Below are 20,954 nucleotides of genomic sequence, written 5' to 3' on the forward strand. Positions count from 1 at the left end.
GCGGCTATTTGACCCGCCCGGCCCGATGGGCAGCTACCCTCGACGGAGTCGCCGCCGGAGGCTCGTCCGTGTGCAACGCGCCTCCGGCGGCGACTCCGTCGAGGGTGCGCCCTGCGGGCGGCTATGTCACAGCGGCGGCTATGCGCCGCAGCGGCGGCTATGCGCCACATAGGCTGTATGATACGACCTGCCCGAAGGGCAGCTACCCTCGACGGAGTCGCCGCCGGAGGCTCGCCTGTGTGCAACGGGCCTCCGGCGGCGACTCCGTCGAGGGTGCGCCCTGCGGGCGGCTATGCGCCACAGCGGGTATGATACGACCTGCCCGAAGGGCAGCCACCCTCGACGGAGTCGCCGCCGGAGGCTCGCCCGTGTCCGACTGGCCTCCGGCCGCGACTCCGTCGAGGGTGCGCCCTGCGGGCGGCTATGTGCTACAGCGGCTATATGATCCGTCCTGCCCGAATGGCAGCCACCTCGACGGAGTCGCCGCCGGAGGCCACACGCGCCGCGCGCAGAGGTTAGCCGGAGCGACGCCAGGAGTTTGTAGAAGTGGTCTAGTGGCCTAAAGGTAAGGCGTTGCTCTCCGGAGGCAAAGATTGCGGGTTCGAGTCCCGCCTGGATCTTTTTTTGCCCTGCCCGCCGTGCGGCGATTGCGTCATGGATCGACGATGAGGCACGGCGCAGGGCGGCAGCCAGCCGACGGCCGGGTGCGCCGGCGATCGGCGGCGGCTGGAAGCAGTCCGGCTGGGACTTAAGTCCGGACCCGAGTCCGAGCATCCGCTACGTAGAGCGCAATTGGCCGCCAGGACAGCCAATGGCCGGGCCGGAGGCCGCAGTGTACCGGCCGAGGTCGCACAAACCAAGCCCGGCCGGTCCGGCGACCTCCCGGCCGGGGAGTCGGGTGCCGGCGCGGCGCCGTGCGGCGATGACTACGCAGCCACTAAGTCCGTACCCCGCCGCTCGGGCACCACTGCGGCCCGACCGGACAGGCGTCGCGCAGGTCCGTGGGGGACCAATGGAGGCGGTGGAAGCGGGCTAACGGATCGCCGGCGTGGTGCAATTATGGGCAATTGGTTAGTAATCCGGACTTGGTAAGAAACAAAGAGCCCGTCTTTTTTCTTTCTTCTCGACTTTCATCGTCTCTGGAAAGACCGGCATCACTGTTTCTATCCAATCCATCTCAGCAAGTATGTCGTTCATGTTCTCCCGTCTGTCCGCGGCCAAGGTAGGTAGCGGCCGGTGGGAGGTGCGCTGCAAGCGATCGGCGGCTGGATCCCGGCGCACGGCGGCCGCGGAAGAGCCGGCGGACGCGGGCGGCAGCGGAGCAGCCGACTCGGGACCGCGGCCGCCGCACGGTCGCGCGCAGCGCGCCCCCCCGGGCCCAGGGCCCTGCTAACGGACAGCCCGCCGCGACCCGTTTCGTGTCGACCTCGGCCCAGTCCATCCAGAAGCGCCCGTCGCTTGTGCTCGCGTCGTCGGTGGCCATCGCCGGCACTGCCCTCTATTACTACTCGACCATGTCGTCCGTGCAGGCCGCTGAGCCCGTGCTCAAGGGCGAGTTCGTCGACCTGACGCTCAAGGAGAAGTTCGACCTGAGCGAGAACGTGAGTGGGCGTGTGAGCGCGCTGACCCCAGACCAAGCTCCTGCGGTTCTCGTTTGCCGACCCCGAGGCGGTCTCGGGCCTGATCAACGCGTCGGCCGTGGTGATCAAGTACAAGGACGCCACGTCCGGCAAGAACGTGATCCGGCCGTACACGCCGATCTCGGACGTCAACACCAAGGGCCACCTGGACCTGCTCGTCAAGGCGTACCCCGGCGGCAAGGCGTCGGTGCACGTGACGTCGCTGCAGCCCGGCGAGACGCTCGCGTTCAAGGGCCCGATCGTCAAGTACCCCTGGGACGCCAACAAGCACACCGAGATCGCGCTCATCGGCGGCGGCACCGGCATCACGCCGCTGTACCAGCTCATGCACGCGATCGCGTCCGACCCGGCCGACAAGACCAAGGTCACGCTGCTGTTCGGCAACGCGACCGAGGCCGACATCCTGATGAAGGACACGCTGGACGCGCTGGCGGCCAAGCACCCCGACCAGATCAAGGTCGTGTACACGCTCGACAAGGCCCCGGCGGGCTGGAAGGGCCTGACCGGCTTCCTGTCCAAGGACGTGCTGGCCAAGTACCTGCCCAAGGCCTCGGCCGACAACGTCAAGGTCTTTGTCTGCGGCCCGCCCGGCATGTACAAGGCCATCTCGGGCACCAAGGTCTCGCCGTCGGACCAGGGCGAGCTGACCGGTGCGCTGGCCGAGCTGGGCTTCACCAAGGAGCAGGTGTTCAAGTTCTAGGCGTAGGTAGCTAAATACACGTCACAGAAACTCGAGCAGGACGCCGAGCATGTCGGCCACGTCCTGCGCCTCGGCGCGCTGCTCGCGCTCGTCGGCGGCCATCTGCTGCTCGACCTCGGCCGGCACGTCGTCGGGCGCGACGTCGCTGCGGTACTCGTCGAGCGTGTCGCGGACGTCGGCGAGGCCGGCGCCGCGCTCGCGCAGCGCGCGCACGAGCGCGTCCCGCACGCCGAGGCTGCCGTCGTCGTCCTCGGCGGCCAGCCAGCCGGCGATGGTGTCGACCGTCTGCAGCCGGCCGAGCCCGTGGTCGAGCCGCGTGATGTACCACTCGGTCGTGCGGCCCTCGAGCTCGTCGTCCCAGTCGCGCCGGTCGGCTGCGGGCGCGTCTGCGGCCGGCTGCGTGGCCAGGAACCGCGCGCGCTCGTCGGCGATGTCCGCGTCCGTGCGCGCCAGCCGCCGCACGATCCCGTCGCGAATCTCGGCCAGCCGGACCGTGTTGTCGCACCCGCGCTCGACGAACCGCGCCAGCACCTTGACGCGCTCCTCGGACTCGTCGGGAAGGTGCCGCAGCAGCGACGCGACCACGCCCAGCACCGCGTCCGCGCCGGCCGCCGGCTTGCCGCCCTTCGCCAGCGCCCGCAGCGCCTTGAACACGAGCGAGAGCCCGCCGGCGGCGACGACCGTCCGCGCGACCGCGCGCGCACCGTCCGTGGCCGTGGCCATGGCGTAGTCCAGCACCTTCATGGCGCGCGCGCGCCCGTGCCGCCCGCCGGACCGCAGCAGCAGCAGCAGCAGCTCGACGCCCTCGGCGTCGTGCAGCCGCTGGCGGCCCTCGGCGTCGCCCGCGACCACCAGCAGCGCGTCAAACAGGTTCTGCACGAACTCGACCTCGTCCGTGTCCTCGCGCGGCGGGTCGTGCGCGCGGTACCGCGACAGCTGGCGCAGCAGCGCGTCCACGCCGTCCGGGCCGGCGCAGAACAGGTCGCGGGCGGCCCGCGACCGCTGCAGCACGATCGACAGCACCTCGGCCGCGTACTGCTTGTTCTGGCCGACCGGGGCCTCGGCCACGCCGATCCGCGCCAGCAGCCACCGCAGCAGCCCGCCGTCGGCGTCCGCAAACAGCCGGTCGGCCACCGCGGCCTCCTCGGCCAGGTTCTCGACCACGCTCAGCAGCTGGAACACGCCCGCGCGCTCGGCGTCCGACGCGGCCTCGTCCAGCCGGTCCAGGTCGAGCACGACGTACTCGATCGCGCTGGCGTCCGCCACCGCGGCCGCCAGCTCCGCCGCGTCCGCCTCGGCCGCGGCCACGTCCTCGTCCGTCAGCTCGGCCAGCACCTGCGCGGCCTCCAGCGCCACGTCCGTGTTCTCGTGCAGCAGCACGCCCGTCAGCAGCGCCGGCCCGCCGGCCTGCACGAAATCGGGGTACAGCTCGGCGTGCTCGGTCAGCGCCGACAGCTTCTTGATGGCCTCGTCGAGCTCTTCTTCGGACGCCATGAACCGCTGCGGCGCGTCCGCGTGCCGCGCGCGGAGGGCCTCGTTGCGCGCCACCGCCCGCTCCAGCCGGCCGACCGTCCGCCGGACCCACGCGCTGTCGAACGTGATTTCGCCGTCGTCCTCGTATTTGTCCACAAAGTCCAGGATTTCGCGCTGCTCGGCCGTCATGCCGCCGCCGAAGAACCGGCCGCCCTCGTCGTCGTCCGATCCGTGCTCGTCGAGGTCGACCGGCTCCTCCACCGGCGCGGCGGGCTCGGGCTCGGACTCGGACGCCGAGGTTTGGTACGCGTGCACTGCCGTCAGCAATCAGCCGCACGCCGTGCGGCGCAGCTGCCGCACCGCCACCGTCGCCCACTGCCACTGCGGCTATGCGCCACGCAGCTGTGCGCCTGCCCGGAGGGCAGCCACCCCGACGGAGTCGCCGCCGGAGGCTCGTGCGCGGCTGCCGTCTGGGCAGGTCATGTAGCCGCTGTGGCGCATAGCCGCCCGCGGGCGGCTATGCGCCACGCGGCTGTGCGCCTGCCCGGAGGGCAGCCACCTCGACGGAGTCGCCGCCGGAGGCTCGTGCGTGGCTGCCGCGGGGCAGATCATATAGCCGCTGTGGCGCATAGCCGCCGCAGCCGGAGACGCACCCATTGGCGAGCCTCCGGCGGCGACTCCGTCGGGGGTAGCTGCCCTTCGGGCAGGCGCCCGGCCGCAGCATATAGCCGCAGCATATAGCCGCAGTGCCGCGCAGCCGCCTGCCGGCCGCGCCCGATGGAGTCACCGCCAGAGCCGCGTCTGGTGCGAGCCGCCGCCGACCCCGTCGGCGTAGCCGCCCTGTGGGCAGATCAGGCCGCAATCACTGCTACCTGCCCGGTGGGCAGCCTCCCTCGGCGCTGTCCGGAGGCTCAGCATATAGCCGCCGGCATATAGCCGCCGCAGCGCACGACTCCGGGGCGTCGCCTGCGGATCAGCGCGCCGGCCCCGCAGCCGATCGCCGCTTCTCCGCCACCAGTCCGCAGACCGGCCGGCGGCCGCGTCCAGAAGCCGCGCGACGATGCGCAGATTTGCGGCAGCTGCGTCGCCGCAGAACTCACCTGGATTGGGCAGGTCGCCCAGCCGGCGCCGCTTGGGCTCGGGCAGATCCGGGGTCTGGGTCAGCGCGGCCGGCACGCACGTACCTTGAAGATCGCATCCACGTCGGTCATGGCGGTGCAGAGGTCGGGGCGGCGCGCGGACTCAAGAGGCCCGGTTACCCGGCTATCACGAGTTTTTTCGACCGCCTTCGCCGCTCCCAGCCCAGCCAGATCAGCACCATGAGCTCCAACAAGCCCGGTGGATTCGGCAAGATGGGCGGCGCGTTCGGGCGGCGGGAGGCCCGGCCCGGCGGCGCGCGCGCAGCGGCTGCGCCGTACGCGCGGCCCGCCAACGCCAGCGGCCCCGCGCTGGGCGCGCACGCCGCCAGCACAGCCAACATGTCGATCGAGGCGGCGATCGCGCAGCAGCAGAGCGTGTACGTGCCCGGCGCGCCGGCGCCCGCGCTCGGCGCGCGCGCAGGGCCGTCCAAGGCCAAGACCGACAAGCGCGTGACGGTCGTGCGCGAGGGCGGCGGCAAGAAATGGGAAGATCCGACGCTGCTCGAGTGGGACCCGACGCACTTCCGGCTGTTTGTCGGCAACCTGGGCGGCGAGGTCACGGACGACACGGTCCTGCGGGCGTTCAGCAAGTACCCGTCCGTGTCCAAGGCGCGGGTGATCCGCGACCGCAAGACGGCCAAGAGCAAGGGCTACGGCTTTGTGGCGTTCCGCAACTCGGACGACTACTTCCGCGCATTCAAGGACATGAACGGGTCGTACATCGGGTCGCACCCGGTGCTGCTGCGCAAGGCGCAGACCGAGATCAAGACCAAGACCGTGACCGGCTCGAAGCCGTACCACAAGGCCGTGAACCCGCTGCTGGCGGCGCAGGAGAAGAAGTACCGCAAGCGGTGATGATGTATTTACAGGGGCTCGAGCAGCGTGGCGGCGTCGCCGGCGTCGCTCTCGAGGAACCGAATGCGCATGATCTCAAACACAAAGAGGCCGATGGACGTCGACGGCAGCATGGACACTGTGCTGCGCAGGAAGCCCTTGTAGAGCCACCGCGGCCACGAGCGCGCGCCGCCGACGTCCTTGAGCCGGCACGCCTGCCGGTAGAGCTCGCCGTAGGCGTGCACGTAGAGCTGCACGGCGCCGCGCGCGGACCGCCGGTACGCGGCGTGGTCGATGCCCTCGAGGATGGTCAGGTGCAGGCTCTGCAGCCGGCCCAGGGGGAACTGGACGGCCTGGAGCATGACGGCCGCGGCGGCGCCCGAGACGAGCACGAGCGCGGGGTACCGCGCGGCCGACGACTTCTGCCGGATCGTCTTGGACAGCGAGCGCGGGCCGTCGTCGGCGGGCGCGGCCGGCGCCTCGCGGCGGAGCAGCGTCTGCTTGAGCGTCTCGAACGAGGCGAAAAAGACGCCGTAGCCGAGCCCCTCCTTGGCCAGGCTCAGCGTGTAGCCGGCGAAGACGCCGCGCGGGCCGACCTCGCGCAGCTTGTCGTAGCAGTACTGCCACATGGACTTGTGCCGCCCGCCGTTCTCGCGGTCGAGCAGCTCGTGCACCGAAAACCGCGTGAAGATGGCGTCGATGGGCGCCGCAGCCAGCGACTGCGCCGCGCCGGCCACGACGCCGGCCGCGAACGTCTGCCGGAACGTCAGCAGCGTCTGCGCCTGCGCCTGCGCCAGCAGCGGCGCCTGCCCGCCGGCCGGGGCGGCTGCGGGCGCGACCGTGGTCGGCTCCGGCGGCGCAAACGCCGGGAGCGCGGTCAGGTACGTCGTATAGAGCACCAGGCCGACGGCCGAGTTGGCCACCAGCGGCGGCAGCACTGCGGTCAGCCCACGCCGCCCGACCGTACGTACCTTGGTTCGGGATAAACGACCAGCCGTGCGTGCGCACGGCGTGCGCCATCAGCGCCAGCGACGAGTGCGTCCGGAACCGCCACGGCGCCTTGCTGTTGAACACCGGGTTGATGGCCCGCGGCACGATCATGTAGTCGACCCGCGTCGGCCGGAAGAGCTTGATCGGCACGCGCAGGTACAGCGTGAGGACCTGTGACGCCAGCGCGCGGGTGCCGGCGGTGGCCGCGCCGACGACTTGGTTCGTTTTCCGGGTCTTGGCCGCGGACGGCTCGATCTCGGCGGCCGGGCTGTCGTCGGCGCCGGTCGGCGCCGGTTCGGGCCGGCCGGGACCGCGGGGATCGCCGCCGTCGGGGGCCGTGCCGGCCAGGAGTGAGGACGCCATGGAGACTGCCGCGGGGCGATGCGGTCGGGACAAGTGCGGGAGTGAGCCGCACGCCGTGTGGCTAGCTCCACGCCGGCAGCCGGAAGCCTGCGACTCTGCCGCCGAGGGCCGTGAAGTGCCGCGGGCGAGCCTCCGGCGGCGACTCCGTCGAGGGTGGCTGCGCTGCGCGCAGAAGCCGCCGGAGGGCGATCTCAACGAGGTCGGCGCCGGAGTTCGATGCGCCGCACGGCATGCGGCTCGCGCCGCACCCCGTGCGGCTTCTCCGCGCTGCCCCGGCTGACGTTGGCAGCCGCCGACGTCTCCGTCGCACTCTGTCGGGTGGCCGGACGCCGTCCGCAGGGCACGCCCGCGCCGCCGTCGCCGGCGAAAGCTCGTTGCGTCGCACAGCACGCGGCTCGAGCCGCACAGCACGCGGCTCGAGCCGCACGGCACGCAGCCCACGCCGCACAGCACGCAGCCCACGCCGCACCGCGTGCGGCTGACAGCCGGCCCCGCCGCGCAGCCCGCCCGCCGCACCCCGTGCGGCTCGGCGCGTCGCACGACCGCTCGGCTGCGGCTGTCACATCACAGGCCAATCTTACATTACTCTACAGTACAGTCACAACGCCGGAAATGCAAACCCATCCTACTCGCGCTTCTTGCGCTTGCCGCGGCCGCCCTCGTCGTCGTCGTCGTTGACCGGGTCGGGGTACTTCCCCACCGTCTCGACCAGAAAGTCAAACTGGTCCATGGACATGACGGCCTGCTTGAGGTGCGCCGGCGACACGCGCTTGGCGTTCTTCTGGCGCGCCTGGTTGCACGACTCCTGCACGAGCGAGATCATAAACAGCTCCAGCGCTTTGGCTGCCGTCAGCGCCGCCGCGCCGCGTACTTACCGACCACGATCGGCGTGGCCTGGGCCACCTTGCCGATGTCGTCGTCCGCCTGCATGATTTTCTTGATGCGCGCCTGCGTCAGCACGCCCCCGCGCGCACTCACCACCGGGAACCGCGTCTTGATCTGCGGGACCTGTCCTTTGGATTCCATTGTGTCTGTGGAGAAAAATTGCGGCGCGGGCTGCGTATATATGGCGTCTGTCACGTGAGCGGCCGCGTCCGTCACGTGATGCCGCCGCCCTTTTATAGCCGGCCCGCGCCCCACGACCCTTGCCCGTGATGACACAAGAGAGAGACCGGCGCAGTCGCGGATCTGCGGAACCAGATGCGCTGGGATGACGGCTACTTGATCTAATCTGAGGCCCGTAGATGGATGCGCCCTTGCTGGCGACGGTGGGCTCTTCCGGACGTACCCGCGCGGGCGCATACGCGCAAGGCCGCCGGTGGCACGCTGTGGCGGTGCGTCTCCAGCGGCGACGCGCTGGAGGCAAGCCCGGCTGGCGCTGCTTCCGCCCAGGGCACGCTATAGCCGCCGCTGGAGACTGGTTGGTGACGGCTCCGGCGGCGGCTTTGGAGGATAACTGCGTGGGCAGGGCATATAGCCGCTGTGGCGCATAGCCGCCCTCGGCGCAGTCCGCCGGAGGCTCGTGCAGCGTCACGGACAAGCCTCCGGCAGACGGCATGTAGGCACCGCCGCCGCCAGAGGCTCGTGCACCGCCACAGAAAGGCTTCTGGCAGGTCACGCATAGCCGCAGTTGCCGCCGCAGGCTCGTGCACCGCCACGGACAAGCCTCTGGCAGGCGGCATAGCCGCGTCCGCCGCCGGAGGCTCGTGGCTCGTGCACCGCCACGAACAAGCCTCCGCCAACGAGCCGTCAGGGCGGCCGCCCCTCCAGCAGGAGGCATATAGCCGCAGTGGCCGGCGCGTGGCGCACAGCCGCAGATCCAGAATTACCGCTAATTCCCTAAAATACAACGATCCAAGAACAGAATGCAAGGCACTAATCATACAAGCCTACCGGCCGGCGCTCTGAAAGAGCGGGACGGCAATGCTATCGCGCACGGCGTCGGAGGCGCAGATGTGGTCCATGGTGACGCGCGACTCCTTGCGTCGCAAACAGCCCTCGACGATGAGCTTGGGGTCGGCCCAGTCGTTAGAGAGCACGCCGGTGATCTTGGCCCAGGCCCAGTCGACGCGGGCGATGCGGTGCTTGACGCGGTTGCGGCCGTTGGCGGCGCGCGAGTCGAAGGGCAGGCGACCCTCCACGAGAGCGTAGAGCAGGACGCCCAGCGCCCAGACGTCGGTCGCGCGGCCGTCGTAGGGCTGGCCCATGATGATCTCGGGCGCGGCGTAGTCCTCGGAGCCGCAGCGCGTCGAGAGCAACGGGTGCGCCGGGTCGATCTCGCGCGAGAGGCCAAAGTCCGAGAGCGTGGCGATGGCCGACGGAAACCGCTCGGGCGCGCCGATGACGGCCAAGGTCGACGGCGGCAGCGTGAGCAGCACGTTCTCGAGCTTGATGTCGCGGTGGACAATGTTGTTGGCGTGAATGTAGTGCACGGCGGACGCGAGCTCGGCAAAGATGCGCTTGACGAGCCGGGGCGTGAGCACGTCGCGGTGGCGCGACGCCAGATCAAAGAGATCGCCGCCGCGGCAGTAGGGCAGCACGAGCAGCATGCGCTGCGGCGCGGGCACGGGCGCGTCGCGCTCCTCGCGGTCGCGGTCGCGCCGCGCCCGCGGGATCGGCACGCTCGCCGGTGTGTCAAAGTCGTCGGCCACGACCCGGCGGTCCGGCGTGAAGTTGGCCGCCAGCAGCTGGATCACGGACGGGTGCCGGAGCGACTGCAGGATCGCGTGCTCGCGCTTGAGCGACGACTCGATGCGGTCCTTGGACGCGCCGCCGGCCGACGCCAGCTCGACGATCTTGACCGCGACCAGGTCCTGCTCGTCCGGCGACGGCGCCGGCGACGGCGAGAACGTGAGGTCCATAGGAAACTCGGGCAGCTCGATCGCAGCCGGCGACCGGGCCGCCCGCGCGCCGCGCCCGAGCAGCGTCGACGGCGCGGACGGCGCGGCCGGCGCCGCGCCGCGGCCCAGCGGCGACGGCGACGGCGACAGGCCGCGGCTGCTGCCGCGGCCGATGGTGGGCTCGGTGCGCGCACGCACGATGCCCTGCATCGGCTCCCACGGCGGCGACAGCGACGACGACGGCGTTGCGCCGGCCGACGCCGAGTGGTCGGCCACAGCCAGCACGACCGACGAGAACGTGCCGCGGCCGAGCTCGCGCAGCTGCCGCCACACGCGCTCCCGGCCGTACTCGTCCGTGGCCGTGTAGGTGTCGCCAGAGCCGTAGAGCGAGTCCACGAGCGACCGCTCGCGGTTCATGTAGAACTTCTCGGCGTGGTCGGCCGAGAACGGCGGCGCAGACAGCAGCGGCGGCCCGGTCGCCAAGCCGGGGCCGTACCGCGCGCCGGGCAGCATGACGGTGTTGAGCGCGGCCAGCTGCCGCCGGCTGCGGTCTGCCGCGGTCTCGGACTCGGCGACGGCGGCGGCCATGCTGGTCGAGTCCGACATCACCCTGGTGTCCGGGCGCCGGAACCCGGCCGGCGGTCGCAGGCCGCCGGCCGGCAGCGGCTGGATGCCGAGCCCGAGCTCGAACTCGGCCGCCGGCAGCAGCGTGTACGGCTTGCGCGGGTCCGGCGGCGTCGACCCGGCCGGGTCGGTCGGGCCAGTGGCGTCCGTGGCGCCCGACGCCGCCGAGTCGGGCGACGAGCCGTCCGAAGGCACGCAGACATGGTGCGGCGTGGCCGCGGCCGGGCCGGGCGGCGACGCAAACGTCTGCGTCGGCGACCGGCCAAACCGCGACCCACCCGGCGACGACGCCGACGGCACGATCGGCGACGGTAGCGGCGTCAGGTCCCGATACACAGTCGACGGCGACTCGAGCGAGTGCGACCGGTGGCGCCGGCCGGCTGTGCCCGAGACTGGGCCAGCGGACGACGCCGCGGAACCGACGGACGAGCCGGCGGACGAGCCGGCCGGCCGCGCGTACGCCGGCGGCAGCAGGTCCACGCCGTCAGCCGCCGGCGCGCCGGGCGCACCGGGCAGCTCGGTCAGGATCCGCAGCGGAGGTGTGCCGAGACGCTGCGGCAGCGCGCTCAAAACGGCGCTCAGCCGGCTGTCGGGCGGGCTTCCGGCAACGGTGCCGGCCAGGGCACCAGCCTGGATGCCGGCCACGCTGCTCGCCACGCTCGGCCGCCCGTCGGGCCCGGGCGCGCCGGCGTCACCGCCAGCGGCGCGGTCGGAAACTGTCATAGGGCTGGAACACGCGCAGGGCGCGGCAACGGCACACGCACCGCTCGCCACACGCGCGGCGTGCGGCACAGTGCGCGAAACGGGGCCGGCCAAGAGGCCCGGGACGCGGCCGGGACTGGACCGGGGGCCGGAGCTGGGCCACAGAGGCCGTCGTCGGGTGGTCTGGAGTCAGCGGCAGTCACGGGCGACCGACGGCGGCGGCCGACGGCGGCGGCGGGCGGCCCGGACGACGGCGCCCAGGCGGGCGGCCCGACCGGGCCCGGCGGCGGTGTTCGTGGCCGCCGACGCCGCCCGCAACGGGCCACCGGCGCTGGGGTCGGGCCGACCACAAACGATCGGCCTGTGGCGAGCGGCCGGCGGACATGGCCGGGCAGCGAGCGCTGCCCGGCCAGGGACGTACCTGCTGAACGACACCACACGGGGGGGGCGCCTGGGGTACGAGTGTAGGCCGGCGAGGGTCGACCACGTCGATTAAAATACCATCCCTCTTTCTCCAAGGGCCACTTTTTCGGTGATGTTTCCGCGGGCGGTTTGGGCGCCCGCCGGTCGTCGTGATGAGATGACGAGGGCGGCCGGGTAAGGGTATATGTTTGGCTAGTGCGCCACATCGTAGCCGCCGCCAACGGTGACGCGCTGGGTCACGGTCGCCAGCCGCAGCGGCTGGCAGGCGTGACCGGCCAGCCGCCGCGGGCCCGAGCGAGCGCCGCGGCGCTAAAGCGCGGACTATGAGTGGCCGGCCGGCACAGACGGGCGGCCGGGGCGCGTGCCGAGGCCGCAGCAGCGTGCCAAGAGGCGCGCAGGTGCCTGCAGGCGCCTGCGGCGCCAGCCGCCGGGACCGCTGGCGCACGGCCGGGTGCGGCCTGGCGCGGCCGGCTCGCCGGCGCCGTGGGGGACGGGGGGAGGGCGGCTGCGGGTCCAAGACGGGTCCGCCCAGGGACCTGGGCCGGGGACCCGATCCAGCGCGCTGGTCCGGCTATTGGCAGACGCGCCAGCCGCTCGGCGGGACCGCGCGGCGGGACCGCGCGGCACGGCCGCGGCCACGCGTGGATCCGCGTGGCCGCGACGGCCACCGCGCGGCGGCCGCGCGGCTGACGGCACGTGACGTCAGCTGCCGCGCCCCTCGTCCGTGTGTACGCGGTGGGCGCCGGCGTACGCACGACGATCCAGTGACTCACGGCCTGGTGAAACACGCCGCTGCGGGTAACGCCCCGTGCGCGTGACACGATTCCGCGTCACCTGCGGCTAGACCGAGTCACAGCGCTGTGGCTGCTGTGGCGCGGCGTACGCGTGACGCGCCGGGCGCCGCGGGGCGCGCGCGGTGCGGGCGCGGTGCGGGCGCGGTGCGACGGCCGGGGAGCGACGCGGCTACGGTGCGGCGCGGCTGCATGCCGCGCGCCCGCGGCAGCCGCCTCGGCCGCGCGGGGCGAGATTGCCGACGCGGTCGCCTATCGAGCGATCGGACACCCGTCACGTGTCTTCACGTGACTGTTCGCGGCGTCACGTGGCCGCTGCACGCTGACGTCAACATCTCGCGTGCCTGAGCGCGAACGGTTTATTCACGGCATGTTCTCGTACGGCCGCCACTCGTTCACCCAGACGTTGCGCTCGCGCTTCATCATGTTGCCCACGCGCTTCACGAACCGGCCGTCGCCCTGGGCGCCCACCAGCCCGCCGTTGTCGCGGTCCCACATGACCCGGCCGCGCAGGACCGTGTACCGCGGCCAGTTCGGCAGGCTCATGCCCTCGTACGGCGTGTAGTCGCCGCGGTGGTGCAGCTTCTCGTTGGCGACCACAACGCCGTCGAACGTGGTCGCGCCGGGCTTGAGCTGCTCGCCGTACGGGTACCACACGGCCACGTCGGCGTCGTAGCCGGGCGCGATGAACCCCTTCTTGTCGAGACCGTAGAGCTTGGCCGGGTTCGTCGCCGAGACCTCGACAAACTTCTCGATCGTGATCTTGCCGTCGACAACGCCCTGGAACGCCAGCGGCAGCCGCGTCTCGACGCCCGGCAGGCCGTTCGGGATCTTGGAGAACTTGGCCACGTTCGTGCGCTCGTCCAGGCCGAGCTTCTTGCCGTGCGGGTGGTCCCAGCACGACGGGCAGTGGTCGGACGAGAGCGTGGTGAAGGTGCCGTTGGCGATGCCCTCCCACAGCGCGTTGATCTCGTCCATCGAGTCCCGCAGCGGCGGCGAGCACACGTACTTGGCGCCCTCGTAGTCGGGCAGCGCGAGCCGGTCCGAGAGCAGGTAGAGGTACTGCGGGCACGTCTCGGCGTGGATCGGCAGCAGCCGGGTCTGGGCGGCGCGGATGTGGTCGCGCGCGACGCGCGTCGAGACGTGCACGATCAGGATCGGCGCGTCCATGAGCTCGGACAGGCAGATCGCGCGGTAGGCCGCCTCGTGCTCGACCAGCGGCGGCCGCGAGACCGCGTGGAAGTACGGGTCGGTCTGGCCGCGCGCCTCGAGCTGCTTGATGATGAACGTGATCATGTCCCAGTTCTCGGCGTGGATCATGGTGGTCATGCCCTCGCTGCGCGCGACCTGGAGCACGCTCATGACCTCGGCGTCCGAGAGCTTGCGGTTGTCGTACGACAGGTAGATCTTGAGCGACGAGATGCCGCCCTCGTGGCGGAGCTGGCGCACCTGGCGCTCCATGACGTCCTCGGTTGGGTTGGTCACGATGAGGTGGAAGCCGTAGTCGCAGTACGTGCCGCCCTCGGCCGCGGCCTTGGCGTGGTACCGCGCGACGACGTCGGTCACGTCCAGGTCGGTCCTCTCCTGCGCGGCGAAGCACACGACCGTGGTCGTGCCGCCGCAGATGGCCGAGCGCGTGCCGGTCTCGAAGCCGTCCATGGTCACGCCGCCGGCGCCCTGGGCGAGGTGGACGTGCGAGTCCACGCCGCCGGGCGTGACGTACGCGCCCTCGGCGTCGATCACCGTCAGCTCGGCCGCCGGGATCGCCTGGACGAGCGCCGAGCCGGCCAGGGCGCCGACCATCTGGATGACGCCGTCGCACGCGAGGATGTCCGAGTGCGGCGCGCGCAGCACGGACGTCGGCGACGAGACGACCGTGCCGTTCTTGATCAGGAGGTACTTGGTAGCCATTGTGCTGTCAGCGGTGACTCGGATGACTCGTCTTATAAGGGCTGGCGCGGACGCGCCGGGCCGGAGTGGGCCCGATAAGATAGCGGTCACGTGACTGTTCGCGGCGGGTGATGCGGCGCGGCGCGCGCCTGCGGGTGATGCGGCGCGCGCCGCACGCCGTGCGGCGCGCCTTCCGCCGCACAGCGCGCGGCGCGCCGCGCCGCCTGCCGTGCGGCTGCGGCCCACCGCCCACCGCCCCCGCCCCGCGTCGTGCGGCTCGCCTCCCGCGTCTTCCCTGCTCCCGCCCGCGCGCCTGGCTCTAGCCGCGCCCGAGCCCCATGGCGCCGCCAATGGCGCCGCTGGCGCCCAATGGTGTCCCATGGCGCCCAATGGCGCCCAATGGCGCCGCCGTGGCGGCCCCAGTCCCTGGCGCCCACTAGCCGGCGGGGCCTCCGCCCCGCTGGCTAGCTCTTTCGGGTCCCTGCGAGATATATGTACACATTGGTCTATGGACAAACAAAGCCCAGGACATCTGCGCGGCCAGGCGCAGGCCGTCCACGCCGTCGCTCGCCGTCGGCCGGCCCGCAGCTAGTCCTGGCGCGGCGCAGCCGCCGCGTAGTTGTGGCCGTAGCCCATCCCACTCAGGCCGTCCAGCCCCCCCGTCGCCGGCGCGTCCTCTGCGTGCTCCGGTAGCGGCGGCAGCGCCATCGGCGTCGTGCCGTCCTCCTGTGGCGGCAGGTGCTCGGCCAGGTTGACCACAAACGGCCCGTCCGGTGGTAGGATCAGCGGCGCGTGTGGCGGCGGCAGCGACCCGCCGTGGTCGATCATACCCAGCTCGGACTGATGCGTCTGCGGCGACGGCGCGTACTGCACGCCCGGCCCGTACGGCGAGGCCAGTCCGTCCGGTAGCATGCCCGGGCCAACCGCGCCCGGGTACGGCATGCGCAGGGGCATTCCCGGCGTCGCCATCGGCGGCAGCCCGCTCGGCAGGCCGCCCGGCACGCCCATTCCCGGCGCCAGGCCCGGCGCCAGGCCAGGCGCCAGGCCCGGCAGCCCCTGCGGCAGCGGCGGCGCCATCCCCGGCAGCAGCGCCGCGTCCGCGGGCGCCGGCGACCGCAGCAGGGACTGAGCGCTGTCGGCTATCCGCCAGACGATGTTCTCGAGCTTGTAGAGCGCCTGCGCAAACACGCGCGACATGCGCGACTGCTTCTTGAGCCGGGCCCGCAGCGTGGCCCGGTACCGCCGGCAGTCCTGGCGCAGGTTGTCGTTGACGATGCAGGTCTCGACCTGGCTGATGAAGATGCCCAGCTCGGCGACCATGTCGGAGCAGTTGCGCGGCCAGAACGCCTCGAGATACTCGGGCGTGAGGAACGCGAAGAAGTCGAGCGCGGCCGTGATGGTGGTCACGCACGCGTCGGCCAGGCGCGGGTCGACGCCGGCGCCGCTGGCGACGGCCATCGACAGCGAGATCTGGTGGAGCGAGATGTCGGCGATGCGGAAGAGCAGGTGCAGGTAGCCGCTGGCCGTGAACGGCCGGCGGCCGCCCGCGGTCGGCTGCGGCCGCATGAGCATCAGGAACTCCGGCAGGCCGTTGTAGAGCGACTGCAGGCGCGCGTGGTGGCCGTCGACCTGCTTGGCCAGCTCGGCGAACGGGATCACGCCGCTCTCGCGCGCCCACCGCAGCGCGCGGCGCGTGGCGATGATGTCCGAGACCACGCGCACGAGCCGGGTGGTCTCGATGAAGAGCTGGGCGCCGCCGTTGGCGACCAGGTCGGTGCAGAAGTTGTCGCGCTCGAGGTCGCGCAGCCGGAAGATGCGGTCGTCGATCAGGTACTTCTGCTTGAACGACGACGCGCACGCCGACACGAACCGGTCGTAGACGTAGAGGCCCCAGCCGACGCGCTTGCGCATGTGTTTCTCCCAGGCCTCGATCGGCCAGTCGGAGCAGTCGAGGTTGAGCCCGAGCCGCTCGGCCAGGGCCAGGATCTGCGCGATCAGGGCCTCGTCCGTGAACCCGATCTCGGTCTTGATCGCGCTGCCGTCGTACATGAACCGCGCGGTGATCTGGAGCAGCAGGAGGCCGGCCTGGACGGTCGAGATGCGGGCCCGGGCCAGCCGCTGCTGGAACGAGACGTAGGCGACCCGGGCCAGCTTGAGCGCGAGCTCGTCCACGTCGCTGTCGGCCGGCGGCGTGCCCGAGCCGGCGACGGCCGCGGCCTTCTGGAGCGGGTCTGTTTCCGGCGGGGTCGACGTGCGGTCGCGCCAGTCGACCGCGACGGCGTACATGGCGGCGAGCAGGTCCGGGGCGACCTGCGTCGGCGTCGCGAGGTGGCGCGCCCAAAACACCGACTTGAGCAGGACCGGGTACGACGGGTGGACGACCGAGAAGTAGAGATCGAGCAGGGCCGCGCTCTTGTCGCCGACGAGCCCGGCCAGGTGCGCGTGCAGGTCGCGATCCTGCCGGCGGCCGATCTCGGTCTCGCGCTTCATCATGAATGTCGTCGCCGGCGACACGCGGCGCAGCCAGCGGTCGTCCGACATGGGCAGGATGTCGAACTCGGCCACGTGCGGAAACAGCATGCCCAGGTCGTCGGCGACGACGGCCGAGTAGGCGCCCGGGTCCGCGCAGAGCGAGCCAGGACCGTACTCGCCCACGTCGGCCGGAACCATCGGCTCGAGCGCGTAGTCGTCGTCGCGATCGTCAGCGCCGCCGTCGACGCTGCCACCCGTGGCCGAGCCCGTGGCCGAGCCGGCGCTGCCGCCACGGCCGTCCGCGGTCTTTGCCGAAATCTTCCGCGCCGGCGGCTCCTGCATGTAAGTGCAGCGTTCGCCGTGCGAGACGCACACGGTGCACACCGCGGTCGGGCTCGCGCGGATGCATCGCGTCTTGCGGCGGCGGCACCCGTCGCACGGCCGGTTCTTGCGGTTGCGGCGGAAAAAAGGCCGCGCGGTGGCGGTTTCGCTTCCTGTCCCGCCCGCCATTCGGGCGCCGGAAGTGCTCTGGCGGGTGCTGCCAATTGGCGAATCGGTGGTCTGGTGCTCCGTCCGGGCGGCCCGTGTTCACACTCTGGGGGATGTTGTCGAAAAACGCCAACGGGAAGCGTTTAGGGACGCCTGTGCAGCAGACTGCCTTAGCAGCTCTATCGATCCGAGTGCGGAGCCGCCTAGCCGCATAAGGTTTTAGTCTAGCGCATGGGAACCGCCCTAGTGCGGCAGGCTGCCATTCCAGATTATGCGATGAGATGAGACATGCATGGAAGCAGAGACGCCTAACCCTGAGATAGCCCAGCCACGGCCGGCGGTCGCCTGAGAGCTGTCAGATGGCGGCTAGCGCGCCAAGCCCGCCTGGACGGGGCTAGCGTGCCATGCGGTCGGCGGCGCGCGCCGGCGTGATAGGGGGCGCGGCATGCATGTTCATGCAGGTTGGCGCGGGTAACAGAGGCCCCCCCCCGGGTAAGTGCCCCTGCCCACCCCGTCCCCAAGGCACGGACGAACGGCCGCTGGCAGGCGCCACGCTCCCGCTGCGGCCCGCACTCGACCAGTGCCTGGCCCGTGACGGGGCGGCGGTGGCGCGCACGCGCCTGGCCGCGCCTGCGCGCCACCACCGGCCCGCCTGGACTACGCTGCGCCGGGGCCGCGCGCCGGCGGCCGCCGCCGCGCGCCGCCAGCCATCGGCACCGCCGGCAGCGCCGGCACCCGCCGGCAGCGCGCCGCCAGTTGCGCTGCCGTGCCGTCGCACGCGCACGGCCCAGCCGCGGCCGTCCCAGCACGGGCCCGGCACCCGCCGAGTGTCACCGGCCGCGGCCCGGAGCTGCCCGCGCCTAGCCCGCTCCTCGGTGCCCGCAGGGCTGGCCGCCGTAGCGCACGCCGCGGCCCGCTTAGCACCCAGCTAGGGCCTCGCGAGCCCGAGCGGGCATGGGGCCGCGCCGGGCCGTGCCGGGCCGCGCCGGCGGGCGCCGCTCCCGCGGGCGCTCCCGGCCCCCGCCTGTGGCGCCGCGCCCGCCGGCGGCAGGTGCGGTGGTACCCGGCGCGCCGCCGGGCACTAGCCGTGTCGAGCCGAGCGACCCGCGACAATTCGCTTGATTGGCGCAGGCCGGGTAGCGCACCGTTACCCGGCGCCCTCGGCACCAGCCGACGCTTCGGGCCAAGCCGCCGCACAACCGCCCAGCTTCCCCACGACATGGCCGGCCCCGGACGCGACGCGCTTGTCCGGCGCGCGCGCTGGACGCTCCAGTTCGCCCTCGACCAGTGGTTCCTGATCGCGCTCGGCATCGCGATCCTCGTGGCGTACCTCGTGCCCAATCTCATGCGCTCGGGCGGATGGGTCGCCGCCCAGTACACCGTCATCTACGGCTGCCCGGCCATGATCTTCCTGATCGCGGGCCTGACAATCGACACGCAGACTCTGGTCCGCACGGCCGCGCTGTACCGCGTGCACGCCGTGTGCCAGATAATGTCGTACTTCTACACGTCCGCCATCATCTTTGCCCTCACCGAGGCCGCCCTGCTCTCGGGCAATACCCACCTGAACGTGCCGGTCCTGGCGGGCTTCATTCTGCTCGGCTGCGGCCCGACCACCATCGGCTCGAACGTGGTCTTCACCCGGCAGGCGCACGGCAACCACGCGGCCACGCTGATCGAGGTCACGATCTCCAACGTGGTTGCGCCGGTCCTGACCCCGGCCCTCGTCAGCATGTACATGTCGGCCTCGTCCGCGCACTGGGGCGCGCTCATGCCCGGCAGCGGCGCCGGATACGGCCAGCTCTACAAGGACGTGTTCAAGCAGCTCGGTCTGACCGTCTTTGTGCCGCTGTTTGTGGGGCAGGTGACGCGGATCCTGTTCACGAAACAGGTGGCCAAGGTCGCTGCCGCGCTCAAGATCAACAAGTTCAGCTCGGTGTTTCTGATCTTCATCATGATGAGCACGTTCTCGACCTCGTTCTACACGGGCGCGTTCTCGGCGAGCACGGGCGTGACCAAGGTCCTCGTGATCTTCCAGAACATCGGCGTCTACTTTCTGTTCCTGTTCTCGTCGCTGTTTGTGTCGCGCGCGGCGTGGTACGTGCGGCCGCGGAACCGCGTGCTCGACCGCATCCTGGGCTTCTTCCGGTTCAACAAGGCTGACACGATCGCGATCTGCTACGTGGTGCCGCCCAAGACGCCGGCGCTCGGCGTGCCGCTGATCAACGCCATGTACGCGTCCAACGCGGCCGTCGACGTCCGCACCCGCCAGATGATGCAGATCCCGCTGATTCTGTACCAGATCGAGCAGCTGGTCATCTCGCAGTTCTCGATCCCGGTCTTCCGGCGGTGGGTGCGCGACGAGGAGGAGGCCGCGGCGCTGGCGGCGGCCGAGAAGGCGGCCGAGGCCGGCGACGGCGCGGACGCCGACAGCGAGGACGGCGACGGCGCCGACGGCCGCCCGCGCGGGGGCGATACGGCCGGCGACCACGCAGACGACACGCTTGTTGCGGAAGAGTCGGCGGAGAAGACGGCCAAGCGGGCGGAGACCTAGTCTCGAGGTTTAGGGCGCGTTGCCGGGGCAACGGTTGCCACGGCAACGAGGCCGCGTCGTGCGCCTTGTTGCCATGGCAACGCCCGCAGCCTCCGACAGCGGCTCGCCGGGGACAGCGCCCTTGGGCACGACAGTCGCGGGCCGCGCCGGGGCACCCGCGACGGAGTCGCCGGAGCGATCAGCGGTCCGGTCTCCGGCGCCGGCTCCGTCGAGGTGCGTCCTGCCGGCGGCCGCCGTGTCCGAGGCGCCGCTGCAGTCGACGCAGACACCGCCGCAGGCTCCATCCAGCCGCTTGGAGCTCTCCCGACGGGCCGCGGCCCGAGGCTCGCCCGGTGCCTGCGCTGCTGCTGCGCAGCGCCGCTGCGTTGCCACGGCAACGCTAATTACAGCCGCAGCACCGCCACGATAGACATAGCATAGACGCACGTGTAACAGTGCGCAAGTAATGGCATCATTCATGGATTGGCCGCGCGCAATGCGATCGGGCGAGCGCGGACGTGGACCAATTATGTCCGCGGCGGACGGCGCCCCGCCGCCGTCTAGCCGCGCCGCGCCGCAGGCCGCGTGCGCAGCCCTAGACGGCCAAGACGACCCCACACATGCGCGTGGCGGCGCGGGACTGCTGTGGCACAGGTGGCGGTGCCTCATCGTGGCGTCGTGGCGGGCCGCCGTTGGAGCCACGCACGGCCACTGTGGCGCGCCTTCCACTGTGTTCGGCTGTGTTCGGCACGTCCGCGCGGCCGCACGGCGCCGGCCGCGGTGGGCGCGCAGTGGGCGGCGCGGATCGTCTAACCGTGTAGCCGTCCGGCCGGCGTCTAGATCGCTCTCACCGCGCCGAGAGCCGCGGGCCCACCGCGCGCCGCCGCGCTCGTGGCGCCCCGTAGACGCCGCAGACGCGGGCGGGCGCTGGTCGCTGCCCGCCCGCCGCGGCGCGCACCGCGGCCGCGGCGGCCTGGCGGGCCGGGCGTCGGCCAGCCGCCGCCGGCCGCGGCTCGGCGCGGCCAGCGGCCTCCGTGGCGTGGCCGGCGGC

General features: G+C 71.8%; 11 protein-coding genes and 1 non-coding gene across 12 annotated transcripts; 4 read left to right on the top strand and 8 right to left on the bottom strand.

Annotated features, from left to right (window-relative positions):
• The first annotated feature begins 548 nt into the window (after positions 1-548).
• V1510DRAFT_t84 lies at positions 549-620 on the top strand. Its single transcript has one exon. It is a non-coding gene; the product is annotated as a tRNA-Arg (tRNA).
• A 488-nt stretch (positions 621-1,108) lies between these two features.
• Positions 1,109-2,375, top strand: V1510DRAFT_414124 (uncharacterized protein). Its single transcript, XM_066933358.1, has 3 exons — positions 1,109-1,222; positions 1,401-1,601; positions 1,633-2,375. The coding sequence occupies exons 1-3, from the start codon at positions 1,187-1,189 to the stop codon at positions 2,338-2,340; spliced, it is 945 nt and encodes a 314-aa protein (XP_066789816.1). The 5' UTR covers positions 1,109-1,186; the 3' UTR covers positions 2,341-2,375.
• Positions 2,362-5,024, bottom strand: V1510DRAFT_402150 (Catenin-beta-like protein; the record flags this gene model as incomplete). Its single annotated transcript, XM_066932083.1, has 3 exons — positions 2,362-4,127; positions 4,914-4,968; positions 4,998-5,024. The coding sequence occupies 3 exons, from the start codon at positions 5,022-5,024 to the stop codon at positions 2,362-2,364; spliced, it is 1,848 nt and encodes a 615-aa protein (XP_066789817.1).
• Positions 5,025-5,044: 20 nt separating this feature from the next.
• Positions 5,045-5,893, top strand: V1510DRAFT_414134 (uncharacterized protein). Its single transcript, XM_066933359.1, has one exon. It carries the CDS (start codon positions 5,133-5,135, stop codon positions 5,805-5,807), a length of 675 nt encoding a protein of 224 aa, XP_066789818.1. The 5' UTR covers positions 5,045-5,132; the 3' UTR covers positions 5,808-5,893.
• On the bottom strand, positions 5,816-7,139 carry V1510DRAFT_402152 (mitochondrial carrier domain-containing protein; the record flags this gene model as incomplete). The annotated part of the gene is made up of 2 exons (XM_066932084.1): positions 5,816-6,723; positions 6,758-7,139. 2 exons carry the CDS (start codon positions 7,137-7,139, stop codon positions 5,816-5,818), a joined length of 1,290 nt encoding a protein of 429 aa, XP_066789819.1.
• A 565-nt stretch (positions 7,140-7,704) lies between these two features.
• V1510DRAFT_414138 (DNA polymerase epsilon subunit C) lies at positions 7,705-8,237 on the bottom strand. The gene is made up of 3 exons (XM_066933360.1): positions 8,118-8,237; positions 8,015-8,087; positions 7,705-7,982 (listed from the first exon to the last, which is right to left on the bottom strand). Exons 1-3 carry the CDS (start codon positions 8,163-8,165, stop codon positions 7,765-7,767), a joined length of 339 nt encoding a protein of 112 aa, XP_066789820.1. The 5' UTR covers positions 8,166-8,237; the 3' UTR covers positions 7,705-7,764.
• A 57-nt stretch (positions 8,238-8,294) lies between these two features.
• Positions 8,295-9,482, bottom strand: V1510DRAFT_414140 (uncharacterized protein). Its single transcript, XM_066933361.1, has one exon. The coding sequence runs from the start codon at positions 9,020-9,022 to the stop codon at positions 8,366-8,368; it is 657 nt and encodes a 218-aa protein (XP_066789821.1). The 5' UTR covers positions 9,023-9,482; the 3' UTR covers positions 8,295-8,365.
• Positions 8,885-9,769, bottom strand: V1510DRAFT_414141 (kinase-like domain-containing protein). The gene has a single exon (XM_066933362.1). The coding sequence runs from the start codon at positions 9,686-9,688 to the stop codon at positions 9,029-9,031; it is 660 nt and encodes a 219-aa protein (XP_066789822.1). The 5' UTR covers positions 9,689-9,769; the 3' UTR covers positions 8,885-9,028.
• A 3,073-nt stretch (positions 9,770-12,842) lies between these two features.
• V1510DRAFT_414145 (uncharacterized protein) lies at positions 12,843-14,468 on the bottom strand. Its single transcript, XM_066933363.1, has one exon. It carries the CDS (start codon positions 14,428-14,430, stop codon positions 12,883-12,885), a length of 1,548 nt encoding a protein of 515 aa, XP_066789823.1. The 5' UTR covers positions 14,431-14,468; the 3' UTR covers positions 12,843-12,882.
• Positions 14,469-14,888: 420 nt separating this feature from the next.
• On the bottom strand, positions 14,889-15,488 carry V1510DRAFT_414147 (uncharacterized protein; the record flags this gene model as incomplete). Its single annotated transcript, XM_066933364.1, has 2 exons — positions 14,889-15,429; positions 15,454-15,488. Coding segments are annotated over 2 exons (467 nt in total), but the record flags the coding sequence as incomplete, so codon positions are not given.
• V1510DRAFT_392046 (uncharacterized protein) lies at positions 15,489-17,554 on the bottom strand (the record flags this gene model as incomplete). Its single annotated transcript, XM_066931785.1, has 1 exon — positions 15,489-17,554. A coding segment is annotated over exon 1 (1,902 nt), but the record flags the coding sequence as incomplete, so codon positions are not given.
• Positions 17,555-18,579: 1,025 nt separating this feature from the next.
• On the top strand, positions 18,580-20,119 carry V1510DRAFT_392047 (SBF-like CPA transporter family-domain-containing protein). The gene has a single exon (XM_066931786.1). It carries the CDS (start codon positions 18,590-18,592, stop codon positions 19,922-19,924), a length of 1,335 nt encoding a protein of 444 aa, XP_066789826.1. The 5' UTR covers positions 18,580-18,589; the 3' UTR covers positions 19,925-20,119.
• Positions 20,120-20,954: the final 835 nt, after the last annotated feature.

This window comes from Dipodascopsis tothii (genome assembly GCF_038497935.1).
Source record: "Dipodascopsis tothii strain CBS 759.85 unplaced genomic scaffold V1510scaffold_9, whole genome shotgun sequence".
Lineage (NCBI taxonomy): Eukaryota > Fungi > Ascomycota > Lipomycetes > Lipomycetales > Lipomycetaceae > Neoaidaea > Neoaidaea tothii.